Here is a 13,205-nt window from a genome sequence, read left to right as displayed (position 1 = left end):
TAGCATTAAAGGAAAGATTCACACACTTTGAATGTTATATTGTTTTTGTGCATCTCTGAACGATGTTCTATCGATTTCCGGGGTCATTTCATGTTTTCATTTGTATCTGAGCTATTGCTGCTCAAGCAGGCAGAAATACAGCTGGTATGATGAGTTTTGCATCATATGGTGGGGCTAGCATGGGCTACTGATGTCACAGACCATGTAATTGATCCCGGAATGGCTAGAGAGTGAGAAGCAGTGGAGCATGAGGGTGGTAGTCCCAGTTCCCCAGACCACACAGGCACACACTACCTGGCTGCTTTCTAAATGGTACTCCATTCCATGTTATAGTGCACTACTTTCACCAGGGCCCTCAAGGTAGTGCACTATTTAGGGAATAGGGTGCCATTTGGGAAAAAAACACATGTATTGTACTGGGGAAATACCATTTACAGATGAAGACAAAACTGGCCAATCAGTCTAATGGTGCTCATTAATGGTAGACGGTCCCATCATGGACATCACCAGGACCTGGCTTTCGGGGCTTTATCCCCTAATGATTCTGGGTCAGCCCCGAATCTTTTGCGCTGCTGCAATGGTGTAAAAAAAATATGTAGTTACTGAATGCTCCACTTAGTTCATAGAGCTGTAATTAAGTGAAACTCCCGAAGTCATCCAACCGTTATAATCAGGGGTAAGGTGCGACGCTCCGCCACTTCTCAGACATGATTAATTAGTATTCTTCATAACAAACCGAATATATTAGCATGATAATGTCAGGCTACTGTTATACCAAAAACACCATGTCATTTATTATGACAATTTAGGATGATTGTGCTGAAATGTTGATTTTTTTTCTCATGCTGTGGTTGTGTTTATCTCCATCTGCTCTACAATTCAATTAGTTATGCCGGTTAGCCACCCTTACATCATTCAAGAAGATCGAAATGCATATTCCATTAAGCTGATTGGGATCAAATGGTTGGCATGCATGCAGCATGGACCTTTCACCTTTAAAACGTGAATAATTATCATTCACGATTGACAGTGATGATGGCCTAATTTATAATAAGGTAGGCCTAATTTGGTGTTTTAGGATTTAAAAAATATAACATTTTCCTTTAGCCACTTACAGTATGTGTAGGCAATCATGCAATTTGGATGATGCATTGTATGTATATTCTAAAATGATTTTATACAATAGGCTTCATGTCAGTACCAACTTTCATTCAGAAATGATGACTTTGTAATAATACAAAAATGGTGCTCCGGTAGGCTACCTAAAATAATAGATATATATTTGGATATTTGGTTATAATTAGGCTGGGAAATGTTAGCTAAGTTGAGGTAAGTACTGATGATCTTTAGTCTAGAAATTAAAGCAATGCAGATCTCCTCTTCATACACACATTAGGCCTATAGCCTGATGAGCTTCCCTGGTGTTTTCCTGAACTTTCCAATACTTTTCTGATGCGTTTCAGTCACTTAGCCTACTGATGTGAATATACATTTGTAAACTTTTCCCATAGGCTATTCAAGTCATTTGACATTTTTATTGTTTAAAAAGCTCATAAGGCCCTACATCGTTTCATTAACAATAGAGCTGAAACCACTATTGGCTTCATTGACTTACTGAATTTATTCTCGTAATTGTAAGCTAGGCTACTTGTTGATAGGTTATTTTAAATATTATTGTAACAGTAGGCCTACCTACACAATAACCTCATATGGGGTTACTGACCACAATCGATTGAATGAATAATAAGAAGTGTTGATTAATTTATTTGGCCTCGGAACGTAGAAGAAAACATAGCGCTTCAGGAAGGGGTGCTGGAAGTGCTGCAGATTACATTTACATTTTAGTCATTTAGCAGACACTCTTATCCAGAGCGACTTACAGTTAGTGAGTGCATACATTTTCATACTGGCCCCCCGTGGGAAATGAACCCACAATCCTGGCGTTGCAGATAAATTGAAATACATTTGCCAAATTACATAATTACTAATTTCTCTATAAAAAATCTATGAAGTCATTGACAATACTACACCAGCATAATTTAGCCACAGAGGATCAATAGCTTATTATAAAAAATGGCTGTAGATTGTGTTTTGTCACATTATGAGCGCTTAGGCCTACTCTACAGTCGGGAATCCCGCAATTGCAAAAATCTCTGAAGCTGGAGACTCTTATCTCCCTCACTAACTTTAAGCATCAGTTGTCAGAGCACCTCACCGATCACTGCACCTGTACACAGCCCATCTGAAATTAGCCCACCCAACTACCTCATCCCTATATTATTATTTATTTTGCTCATTTGCACCCCAGTATCTCTATTTGCACATAATCTCTTGCACATCTATCATTCCAGTGTTAATACTAATTGTAATTATTTTGCACTATGGCCTATTTATTGCCTTACCTCCATAACTTGCTACATTTGCACGTTTTGTTTTACCCCATATGTAACTCTGTGTTGTTGTTTTTATCGCACTACTTCGCTTTATCTTGGCCAGGTCGCAGTTGTAAATGAGAACTTGTTCTCAACTGGCTTACCTGGTTAAATAAAGGTGAAATAAAACAATTATAAAAAATTGGGCATCCCGCGCTGCAAATATAAAACAGCTGATTGTTGAGTTGTGGCTGTCAATGAACAGCAGGCAGCAGCTAGAAGGTATTTCGTAATATTTCAAAATACAAAGGCGGGAAAAATCTGTTTGAATAGGTGAGTGCCACTGGAAAGTTTGTGGGCTATAATTTTCCTGCTGTAGCAAACTGGCTCAAATTAAGATCCGACATCTGTACACACTATGCAGGCCCCAATTATTAGCCAATTAATTATCATTCTATGCAAACTATTAATAATTGACAGTTGCACTGTCCTAAAGATTGACCAGCCCATCTGGAATTTGCCCAAACTGCCCTATGGCCAGTCAGTTTTTGCTTTAAAGTTCCTTTGGCGTTTGCATAGCATTTTTCAAGGTTTTACATTGGGTTTATGCTGTATGTATGTCTTTCTTGCTAGTGGTAGGCTAAGCCAGACATTTTCCACTCCAGCTTCCCGTCGCTCTCTCTCTCATCTACAGGTAAACATTTAGCAAAGGGCCAGTGGAGATTAATGTGGGTTGTATCATTGTGCATTTAACTTGGCTCTCCGTCGGCCGCCAGTGGCCGAGGGGCTTGTCACGCTTTCACAGGCAGAGGAAATGTAATCCGGATAGGGCCATGTCTATGTCACCAACTGTCGCTACCGCTGCCACAGCCAGACTTAGCACAGATTACTATACTGTCCAATAACATTTTATGTAATTCTCGAAATGAGTTATAAAAAATGATATTCTTTAAGGCCACAATCAGGTTACGATTTAGAGTCTGTGGATTTTTTCCCCGTCTCTTTTCTGTTGTCAGTGACCTATTTTTTAAGTCTTTATGTTCTAAGTTCATTTTCGCAGAAAGTCTAATGCCTTACTACGGTGGGGGGGATTTGCACGACATGTTGCTCCCTCCTGTCTCGTCGAAAGTTTTGGAGGGGAATTTGACCACATTGCATTCTCTTCCATTGGATCGATCTTTCTGTGTCGTAAAGCGGTTATGTCAGGCCCTATTCAGATGGACTGGCACTGCATCCCAAATCACACTCTATTCCCTATACTTTTTACTTTTGGCCCTATGAGACCTGATCAAAAACAGTGCACCAACTAGGGAATAGGATGCCATTTGGGATACACCCTGGATGGCTGTCCCAGAGGGAAAAAGTCATACATGATTTCATGTTGGGACACCTTGATCCAGTCACTTTAAGATTCTATTTACCGACCATTTGCACAAGTGCAGTTGGCTCATTGTTAGTCAGAAGGAAACACAAGACAAAAACAAAGCTTAGTTATGAAACTGTCTAATCACTACAAGGTTCTAATCCTAGTTGATGTTTTTGCTCATACAGTATGTCGCTTATGTCACTAAGTCATGTCGCGTTGCTTTTCTCCAATTGAATGTCATCCAGGCTGTGTCGCCTATAGCAGGGTGATAGAGGAGGGGACAGACAATGTCTATATCCCAAATGGAACTCTATTCCATATCTAGTGTACTACTTTTGACCAGACTGTCCTATAAGCCCATAGGGCTCTCGTTAATAGTAGCACACTATATAGGGAATAGGGTGTCATTTGGGACGCAGCCAGCTCATTGATAAAGAAAGAAGTGGTGTGGGTGAGTCCCAACCTGCCTGCCAGGCAGCATCTCTGACTGCAGTTATTTTTACACCTCACACAATGGGGGAGAAAATAGCCCCGCAAATAGCACTACTCTCTCCTCAGCTATAAAAAACATCATGCAGAATTAAATTCAGGGAACGAACGCTGCTGTCTCCTGATTCCATGGAGCTCAGCTTTGTCTCCTGACGAAGACTTCTGTGAAGTGGAAACGTTGTGTACTGTATTTGAGTGCAGGAATAAAGCACTGCGGATCAGCAAAATTCATTGTACAGTCCTCTCATTCCTACAGTGTATATCTCAGTGTCATTTTTTTGTCCAGCACTGGTATTCTCAAGTTTAGGATGTGCATATCACCCTTCTTTTCTTCATGCACAGCTTTTTATACCCTAAACAAATGCTACAGACTACAGAGAAACTTGACATTATCATTATGGATGTGACAAATTAAAAATATGTTTTTCCGTTAAAACGATAAGAAAAATGTATAAAATTCCATGTGAATTCACAATGCAGCTGCGCTGCTGCCAGCAACAGTTTGGGTCTCACAGTGTGTCCCTTTCAGATGGTTAAGCATTGCAGCTGTACTACCATTACTCTACCTCAATTCCACCTCACAAAGTTAGCATTTCCTTCTCATTTAACTTCTCAAAGTATTGCCATACAAGATTTCGCTGCTGTTGCTTGCCTTTCTCTGCCATTTTTACAACGGTTAATGACGATGACATAGTGGTAGAGAGTCAACTCCAAAATAATTGATTCCTCGACTCCTTGCACGTTGACTTCCGGTGTTGACTCCCGTTTCTAAATGTTAAGATTGGATTCCGCTAGGAATCGACTCCTAAGATTCTGTATTTTTGGAACTGAGGAGACTGATTAGTTGTCGTACTTTCGAGAACACAAACACTTGCATCTTTCATAGCGAACTAGCGAGGGACAGAGAGAGAGGGGAGGGGCACAGTATAGGCAGGTCGGACACCAGGCAGACAGTCAGAACCGTGCACTAGGCCTATCTGTATCTCGCAATTTCTTGGCTTGCAATGTCTCGGCAACTTCAATTAATAGGCTAGGTTATTGAGATGAGCGAGATGCAACACTTCGCTCTCACACGGTCACACACAGTATCTGTACATGTGCACAGGTTCGCTTCAAGCTGTTTACAGCTTGGGAGCTAGGGCACCAAAACAGCAGAGAAGTTGAGCCTCGCGCTTCAATGCTCTTAGTTGTTGAGGAAAATCGACCCACTATTGCCCACTTATTGACCCACTAACATCGTTTTTCGGTTGGGATTTTTCTTAAAGTTAAGGATCCCAATTTTGTTTAATCATTTGAATGTTTAAACGTTCACACCCCTAATTATCATGTCTTGTGTAACCGAAACGTTTAATCTCTCCGTTTTCTTTCTTTGGCAGACTAAACCAGTTGCGTTTGCTGTCCGCACCAATGTCAACTACTGTTCCACCAATGATGATGGAGTCCCCGTGCCGGGCATGGCCATCTCCTTTGAGGCTAAAGACTTCCTCCACGTCAAAGAGGTCAGGGGTCACAGTAATATCACATGATGATGAGGTGGAGAAGGGGAAGAATGATGATGATGATGATGATTATGATGATGATGGCAATAACAATGATGATGATGATGAGGAGGAGGAAGGTGAGGTTAAAAATAATTATGATAAAGGTGGTGATGATAATGATAATGATGATGAGCAGATGGAAAAGTCTGATTTATTAACCCCTCACGTCTGTCCCCTTGTTGTAGAAATTTAATAATGACTGGTGGATAGGGCGTCTGGTGAAGGAAGGCTGTGAAATCGGTTTTATCCCCAGTCCTGTGAAGATCGAGAACACTCGGGTACAACACGAGCAGAGAGCCAAACAGGGCAAGTTCCACTCCAGGTAGCTACCAGCCCCCTCGCTCATTGCAATCACCACGGAAACTAACATGCACCTCACCCAATCATGATGCTGCCATTGAGCCGACACTGGACAGGGCTCGACATTAACGGTTGTCCGCTTGCCCGGGTCAAGTAAAAGTTATTGCCGGACAAGCAGATTATAGAGTAGGTTGTCCGAATGGACTAGCTAAGTAATATTACGCAAAAATCTAAATGTCAAACAATTAGGCTACTCCGATCAGAATTGTATCAAAGTGTCTTTCGGATGCGATGTGTTACGCACTTACCTCCCAATCTCTGCAGAGCGCATTGGTGTATACTTATTGTAGGCCTGCACTGACAGATCTGACACCGGCACTCGTGTAGGCTATAACAGCAAATGGCTGACACACAGTTAATCTACACAAAAGTATGTGGACACCCCTTCAAATGAGTGGATTTGTCTATTCCAGCCACATCCGTTGCTGACAGGTGTATAAAATCGAGAACACAGCCTTGCAATCTCCATAGACAACATTGGTAATAGAATGACCTGTACTGAAGAGCTCAGTGACTTTCAACGTGGCACCGTCATAGGATGCCACCTTTCCAACAAGTCAGTTAGTCAAATTTCTGCCCTGCTAGAGCTACCCCGGTCAACTGTAAGTGCTGTTATTGTGAAGTGGAAACGTCTAGGAGCAACAACGGCTAAGCTGCGAAGTGGTAGGCCACACAAGCTCACAGAACGGGACCGCCGAGTGCTGAAGCGCGTAGCGTGTAAGAATCTTCTATCCTCAGTTGTAACACTCACTACTGAGCTCCAAACTGCCTCTGGAAGCAACGTCAGCACAATAACTGTTTGTCGGGTTTCCATGGCCGAGCAGCACACACAAGCCTAAGATCACCATGCACAATGCAAAGCGTCGGCTGGAGTAGTGTAAAGCTCACCACCATTGGACTCTGGAGCAGTGGAAACGCGTTCTCTGTAGTGATTAATCATGCTTCACAATCTGGCAGTCCGACAGGCGAATCTGGGTTTGGCGGATGCCAGGAGAACGCTGCCTGCAGCAATGCATAGTGCCAACTGTAAAGTTTGGTGGAGGAGGAATAATGGTCTGGGGCTGTTTTTCATGGTTTGGGCTAGGCCCCTTAATTCCAATGAAGGGAAATCTTAACGCGACAGCATACAATCACATTCTAGATGTTTCTGTGCTTCCAACTTTGTGGCAACAGTTTGGGGAAGGCCCTTTCCTGTTTCAGCATGACAATGCCCCTTGCACAAAGTGAGGTCCATACAGAAATGGTTTGTCGAGATCGGTGTGGAAGAACTTGACTGGCCTGCACAGGGACCTCAACCCCATCAAAAACCTTTGGGATTAATTGGAACGCCGACTGCGAGCCAGGCCTAATCGCCCAACATCAGTGCCCAACCTCACTAATGCTCTTGTGGCTGAATGGAAGCAAGTCCCCGCAGCAATGTTCCAACATCTAGTGGAACGCCTTCCCAGAAGAGTGGAGGCTGTTATAGCAGCAAACTCCATATTAATGCCCATGATTTTGGAATGAGATGTTCGAGGAACGGGTGTCCACATACTTTTGGCCATGTAGTGTAGGTGTGCAGTTGATGAAACCAATGCTGCATACTCCGGTTGTAAAACAGTCTCTCAAGTGCTCAAGAGTAGCCTAACTCCTATGCTGTCAATATCTCCCTGGCCTGAACACTGAATATTTTAGCCTTACAAAGAGATAAACATCTTAGTTAGCTACATCGCCCACCTTAGCTATTTGATCCCTGGTTCATTCATTGAGTGATGGAATTATTTTATAAAGACGTAAAAGTATTTGGTGATAATTGTAATGTTACAGGGTGGCCAACCATCCTCCAGGAGTCCAGGAGAGCTACTGGGTGTGTAGGCTTTTGCTCCAGCCCTGCATGAACACACCACATTGTACAAAAAGATCTGCTGCTCAACAGGACCTTGATAAGCTAACTCTGGTGTTTGAGCAAGGTTGGGTCAAGAGCCTGCACTCCCAGTAGCTCTCCAGATGACGGACCACATGTGTTTTATACAGTAGTCTATCAGTGCAGTATTTTACTTTGTGGGCGGTTGGGCTCAAGGACACAACGGCAGGAGATATAATACATGGGATCGGAGACCAGCAGCCTTCCATTGTCAATACCAGTGATAATAATGAATGTATATTGTGAAGTGGTTCCTTGTATCATACAACACCATTTTCAGTCACATTTTTGGGGACAAGTAAAAAATCTGTCCTATTTGTCCGAAAGACAAGTGGCTAAAAAAGTTAATGTCAAGCGCTGCTTGAGATATCCGACACTATCAACTAGCAACACCTCAAATATGCTGATATGAATGACATACTGATATGAAGTATTTATCTTTGCAGTAAATCAGGAGCAAACTCCTCTACCAGTTTAGGTGAAGTGGTTCCTAACTCGCGGAAATCCACCCCCCCTTCCTCTGGTGAGTAAAGGAGGCCCTTGGAGCAGGGTTTGAGAGCAGGGTTTTGACAGTTGTCGACATGTTTTTCGCTAACACAAACTTCCATCAACCTCTAAGAGGGCTTGAGTATAAAGGCTGATAAAACTAGAACACCATTTTTATTAGTAAGGTCATTATTTTGACCTTACTGCTGGCTTGTCTTTAGTACACTTCAGGAAATTTGACCAATCAGTTAGTAAGTCAACAGGATGTAGGCCCATAGTAAAAATGTTAGAATGGTATTTTTGTATTACTGTGGCCTTAAATGTTTGCTTAACTTATGTGCTATTGGTTACTGTCAGTGCTCTTTTTCTGTATAGTCAAACCATAGTTTGACTATAGTTGGCTATGGTTTGTATAGTTTGTAAATGTGCTGGAATAACCTGTGTATCTGTTCAGTGTTAGGTATTCATTGTTACCCCTGTAGCCTTCTGTGTATTGCCTCTGTGTGACGGTGGCCTTGTGTGTCTGTGTGCGTAGCCGTTGATATAGACGCCACAGGCTTAGATCCCGAGGACAATGAGCTTCCAGTCCACCTTCGCTCCCCTAAAGTCAGTCAGCCAAACACTGTCATGTCACCCACCCTAGCCAAAGACAAACGAATGCCCTTCTTTAAGAAGGTAAATGTGGCACTACGCCGGTATTCACTCTCTACCTGTATCTCCTCTCCTATGTCCGTCCGTCCACACGGCCACCCATGACAACTGCCTGACTGTGGCTGCTCAGCATCACTCATCCGTTCGTCTGTCCGTTCTGTTTATCCTACGTGTCTTACTGCCAGAGTCCATGTCTCTTCCCTGCGCTGGGCGTTTGAGCCATTAGCATGCATGTTGCCTGTTTCTTAACGCTCTTTCTCTCTCCTCTTCCATCTGGGCTGTAGCTAAGCAGAAGCAGAAGTCGGTAAGTGAAGTTAGCATGCAGCACACACCAAATCCCCAGCAGGGCCTTGGGGGTCTGGGGGATGTGATTCTGTGATTTCTCTGCAGTGGTTGTTTTTTTGACTCCCCTCTCACTCACTGTTGTCGCTGTGGTCTTTGTGTTTGTGTGTGTACGTGCGTGCGTGATGCAGATTTAGTGGGAACTCAGCGTATCCAACTCTTAAACCAGAAGAGTATATCTACAGTAACAGCTATTGACGTCCTCTTGTTGGTTTGGTTGTGTTTATCACACAGGAACAAGAATCAAGTGTGACCTCTATTAGAACAAATACAACAACTATTATTGTGTTGTTCTTATTATGAAACGTAAATCTATTCTTATGGAAAGCACTGCTATATTAATACACCATTCCAAAGGAGTTAGGACCATCCCGTAAGGGCTTCCTTGGCACATGATGGGATGTTAGTGTGTGTGTAATGTGTGTGATGTGTGTGATGTGTGTGATGTGTGTAATGTGTGTGATGTAGCCCTACCTTATACACATAACACAACACAGAGTTCTCAGTCATAGTGTGCACTCCATGACTTGACTTGGAGCAAAACTTGGCAAACCCCAAAATCCTCTCAAAAAAAGTATATTTCTTAAAGCGTCTCCTGAGTGGCGCAGTGGTCTAAGGCACTGCATCGCAGTGCTAGCTGTGCCACTAGAGATCCTGGTTCGAATCCAGGCTCTGTTGTAGCCGGCCGTGACCGGGAGACCCATGGGGCGGCGCGCAATTGGCCCAGCGTCGTCCAGGGTAGGGGAGGGAATGGCCGGCAGGGATGTAGCTCAGTTGATAGAGCATGGCGTTTGCAACGCCAGGGTTGTGGGTTCGATCCCCACAGGGGGTATGAAAAAAATTATAATAATGTAAGTCGCTCTGGATAAGAGCGTCTGCTAAATGACGTAAATGTAAATGTAAAACCATTTTTTTAAACAATAATCAGCATACAAAATGATGCAGAGGTACAATCTAATGTCCTTTCTAAGACCATACAACTACAACAACTATGGCAACAATAGCCACCATTTTTAATCATCTAGCAGCGTGCATTTTTTTTTGTAACAATAGCCCTGTAGCCTGGGCCAGGAAAATATGGCCTAAATTATCTGTGACTACAGTGACCGGTAGTTCTCCAGCAGCACTTTCCCCACTCTGATGTAACAAGAGTTCCCCAGGGACAGCCAGTGACGGCAGCAGATGTTAGCAGTTCAAGAAAAATGAAAGTGAGCGAGACAGAGAGAGACAGATACAGGAAAAAACAGAGAGAGACAGATACAGGAAAAGAGATAGAGACCTAGAAAGACAGGGAGCTGGAGAGAGAGAGAGCTAGGGGGAGAGAGAGAGAAAGAGAGGGAAAGAGATGGAGAGAGAAAAAGACAGGTACACTGAACAAAAACATAAAGTGTTGGTCCCATGTTTCATGAGCTGAAATAAAAGATCCCAGAAATGTTCCATACGCACAAAAAGCTTATTTCTGTCAAATTTTGTGCACAAATTTGTTTCCATCTTGTGCCGGGGACAATAAAAGGCCACTCTAAAATGTGCAGTTTTGTCACACAACACAAGTTTTGAGTGAGTGTGGAATTGGCATGCTGACTCCAGTAATGTCCACCAGAGCTGTTGCCAGAGAATTTAATGTTCATTTCTCTACCACGTCGTTTTTAGAGAATTTGGCAGTACGTCCAACCGGCCTCACAACCGCAGACCACGCGTAACCACGCCAGCCCAGGACCTCCACATCCGGCTTCTTCACCTGCGGGATCATCTGAGACCAACCACCCAGACAGCTGATGAAACTGTAGGTTTGCACAAATGAAGAATTACTGCACAAACAGTCAGAAACTGTCTCAGGAAAGCTCATCTGTGTGCTCGTCGTCCTCACCAGGGTCTTGACCTGACTGCAGTTCGGCGTCGTAACAGACTTCAGTGGGCAAATGCTCACCTTCGATGGCCACTGGCACGCTGGAGAAGTTTGCTCTTCACGGATGAATCCCGTTTTCAACTGTACCGGGCAGATGGCAGACAGCGTGTATGGCATCGTGTGGGCGAGTGGTTTGCTGATGTTAACGTTGTGAACAGAGTGGGTTTATGGTATGGGCAGGCATAAGCTACAAACAGCAAACACAATTGCATTTTATCAATGGCAATTTGAATGCACCGAGAAACCGTGACGAGATCCTGAGGCCCATTGTCTGCCATTCATCCACAGGCATCACCTCATGTTTCAGCATGAAAATGTCCAAGTTCTTCCATGGCCTGCATACTCAGCAGACATGTCACTCATTGAGCATGTTTGGGATGCTCTGGATTGACGTGTACGACAGCGTGTTCCAGTTCCAGACAATATCCAGCAACTTCGCACAGCCATTAAAGAGGCGTGGGACAACATTCCACAGGCCAAAATCAACAGCCTGATCAACTCTATGTGAAGGAGATGTGTCGTGCTGCATGAGGCAAATGGTGGTTACACCAGATACTGACTGGTTTAATCCACACTATACCTTTTTTTAAAGGTATCTGTGACCAACGTATCTGTGACCAACAGATGCATATCTGTATTCACAGTCATGTGAAATCAATAGCCTAATTAATTTATTTGAATTGATCGATTTCCTTATATGAACTGTAACTCAGTAAAAATCTTTTAAATTGTTCCATGTTGCGTATATATTTTGGTTCAGTGTAGTTAGCAGTAATATAAAGTCGTGAAAGAAGATTAGATTACATTAGAAAACGTTATTGTCCATTCACTTTCCACAGAAGAGGAGGTAGAAGCGTGACAAACCGACTCAGTGCAACGTCTGCCTCTCTCTCTCTGTCTCTCGCTCGCTCTCTCTCTCTATGCTTTCATTTCCCTGCAAAGCAATGGCGTGTCTGTCTGTCAGTCTGTCTGAGTGTTCCTCATACTGCACTGTCACGCCACTGTGACAGCACACGCAGATGTTTCATTAGAGGTCTACTGCCTCGCTGTCACACACAGACAGATCCCTCTGCAGCTGTCACTGAGATACACTGAGCTCCTACTCTGTCGCTGTGTGACTGGGTGTTTTTTTTTTCTGCTAGTCTGCTTCTCTCTAGTTTGCATTTCTAGCCTTCTGTTATGATTATCCCTGTTCTGACTAATGAGTTCCTCTACTGACATTACCCTTTGAGTAGATAAGAATTGTGAAATGAGAGATTCTGCTCAGTCTCCACACTCAACACAAGTATACCTTGACTTCCATACATTGATTGATTGTTGTTCATGTTAAGAGTCTTGTCAATTCATTAGGGGTTGGGTGAAGATAAACATATTTATTCTAAGAGCAAACACAAACAGATTATCTTAATATTTGCTCATTGTATGATATCATTTCTTACTTTTTCATATTTACTCAAAATGAAAACAAAACACCCCTATCTCTATGGGTCCGAACATTCTAGCTGGCATCCTTGTGTGTTGAGTGTAAACTGGGACTGGCAGTTAGGACAACTAATTGCATAGTTCCTTTCAGTTCTATTAAATGGTCTAGTGCAGGGTTTCCCAAACTCGGTACTGGCCCCAGGACCGAGTTTGGGAAACCCTGGTCTAGTGTGTTGTGCTTTGCTGTTCCCCGCTGGACGTAGTGTGTAATTCTGTGTGTGGCTGCGTACCAAATGCCACCCTATTCCCTATTAAGTGCACTACTTTTTACCAGGGCCCTGCCTTGGTCCAACATAGTGCACTATGT

General features: G+C 43.2%; 1 protein-coding gene across 1 annotated transcript in view; it reads left to right on the top strand.

Moving 5' to 3' along the window:
* LOC311109070 (voltage-dependent L-type calcium channel subunit beta-1-like) overlaps positions 1-13,205 on the top strand; it is a gene marked incomplete at both ends in the record, with an annotated part of 134,947 nt that overhangs the window by 104,653 nt on the left and 17,089 nt on the right. Inside the window, 4 exons of the mRNA XM_084151865.1 lie at positions 5,604-5,726; positions 5,954-6,090; positions 8,478-8,554; positions 9,053-9,192. Of these exons, the coding sequence (XP_084007991.1) occupies positions 5,604-5,726; positions 5,954-6,090; positions 8,478-8,554; positions 9,053-9,192 (477 nt within the window). The remainder of the gene's footprint in view (positions 1-5,603; positions 5,727-5,953; positions 6,091-8,477; positions 8,555-9,052; positions 9,193-13,205) is intronic.

Source organism: Coregonus lavaretus (assembly GCF_964263955.1).
Source record: "Coregonus lavaretus genome assembly, chromosome: 34".
Lineage (NCBI taxonomy): Eukaryota > Metazoa > Chordata > Actinopteri > Salmoniformes > Salmonidae > Coregonus > Coregonus lavaretus.
The sequence above is the reverse complement of the archived record's forward strand: the minus strand, read 5'-3'. Positions and strand labels throughout refer to the sequence as shown.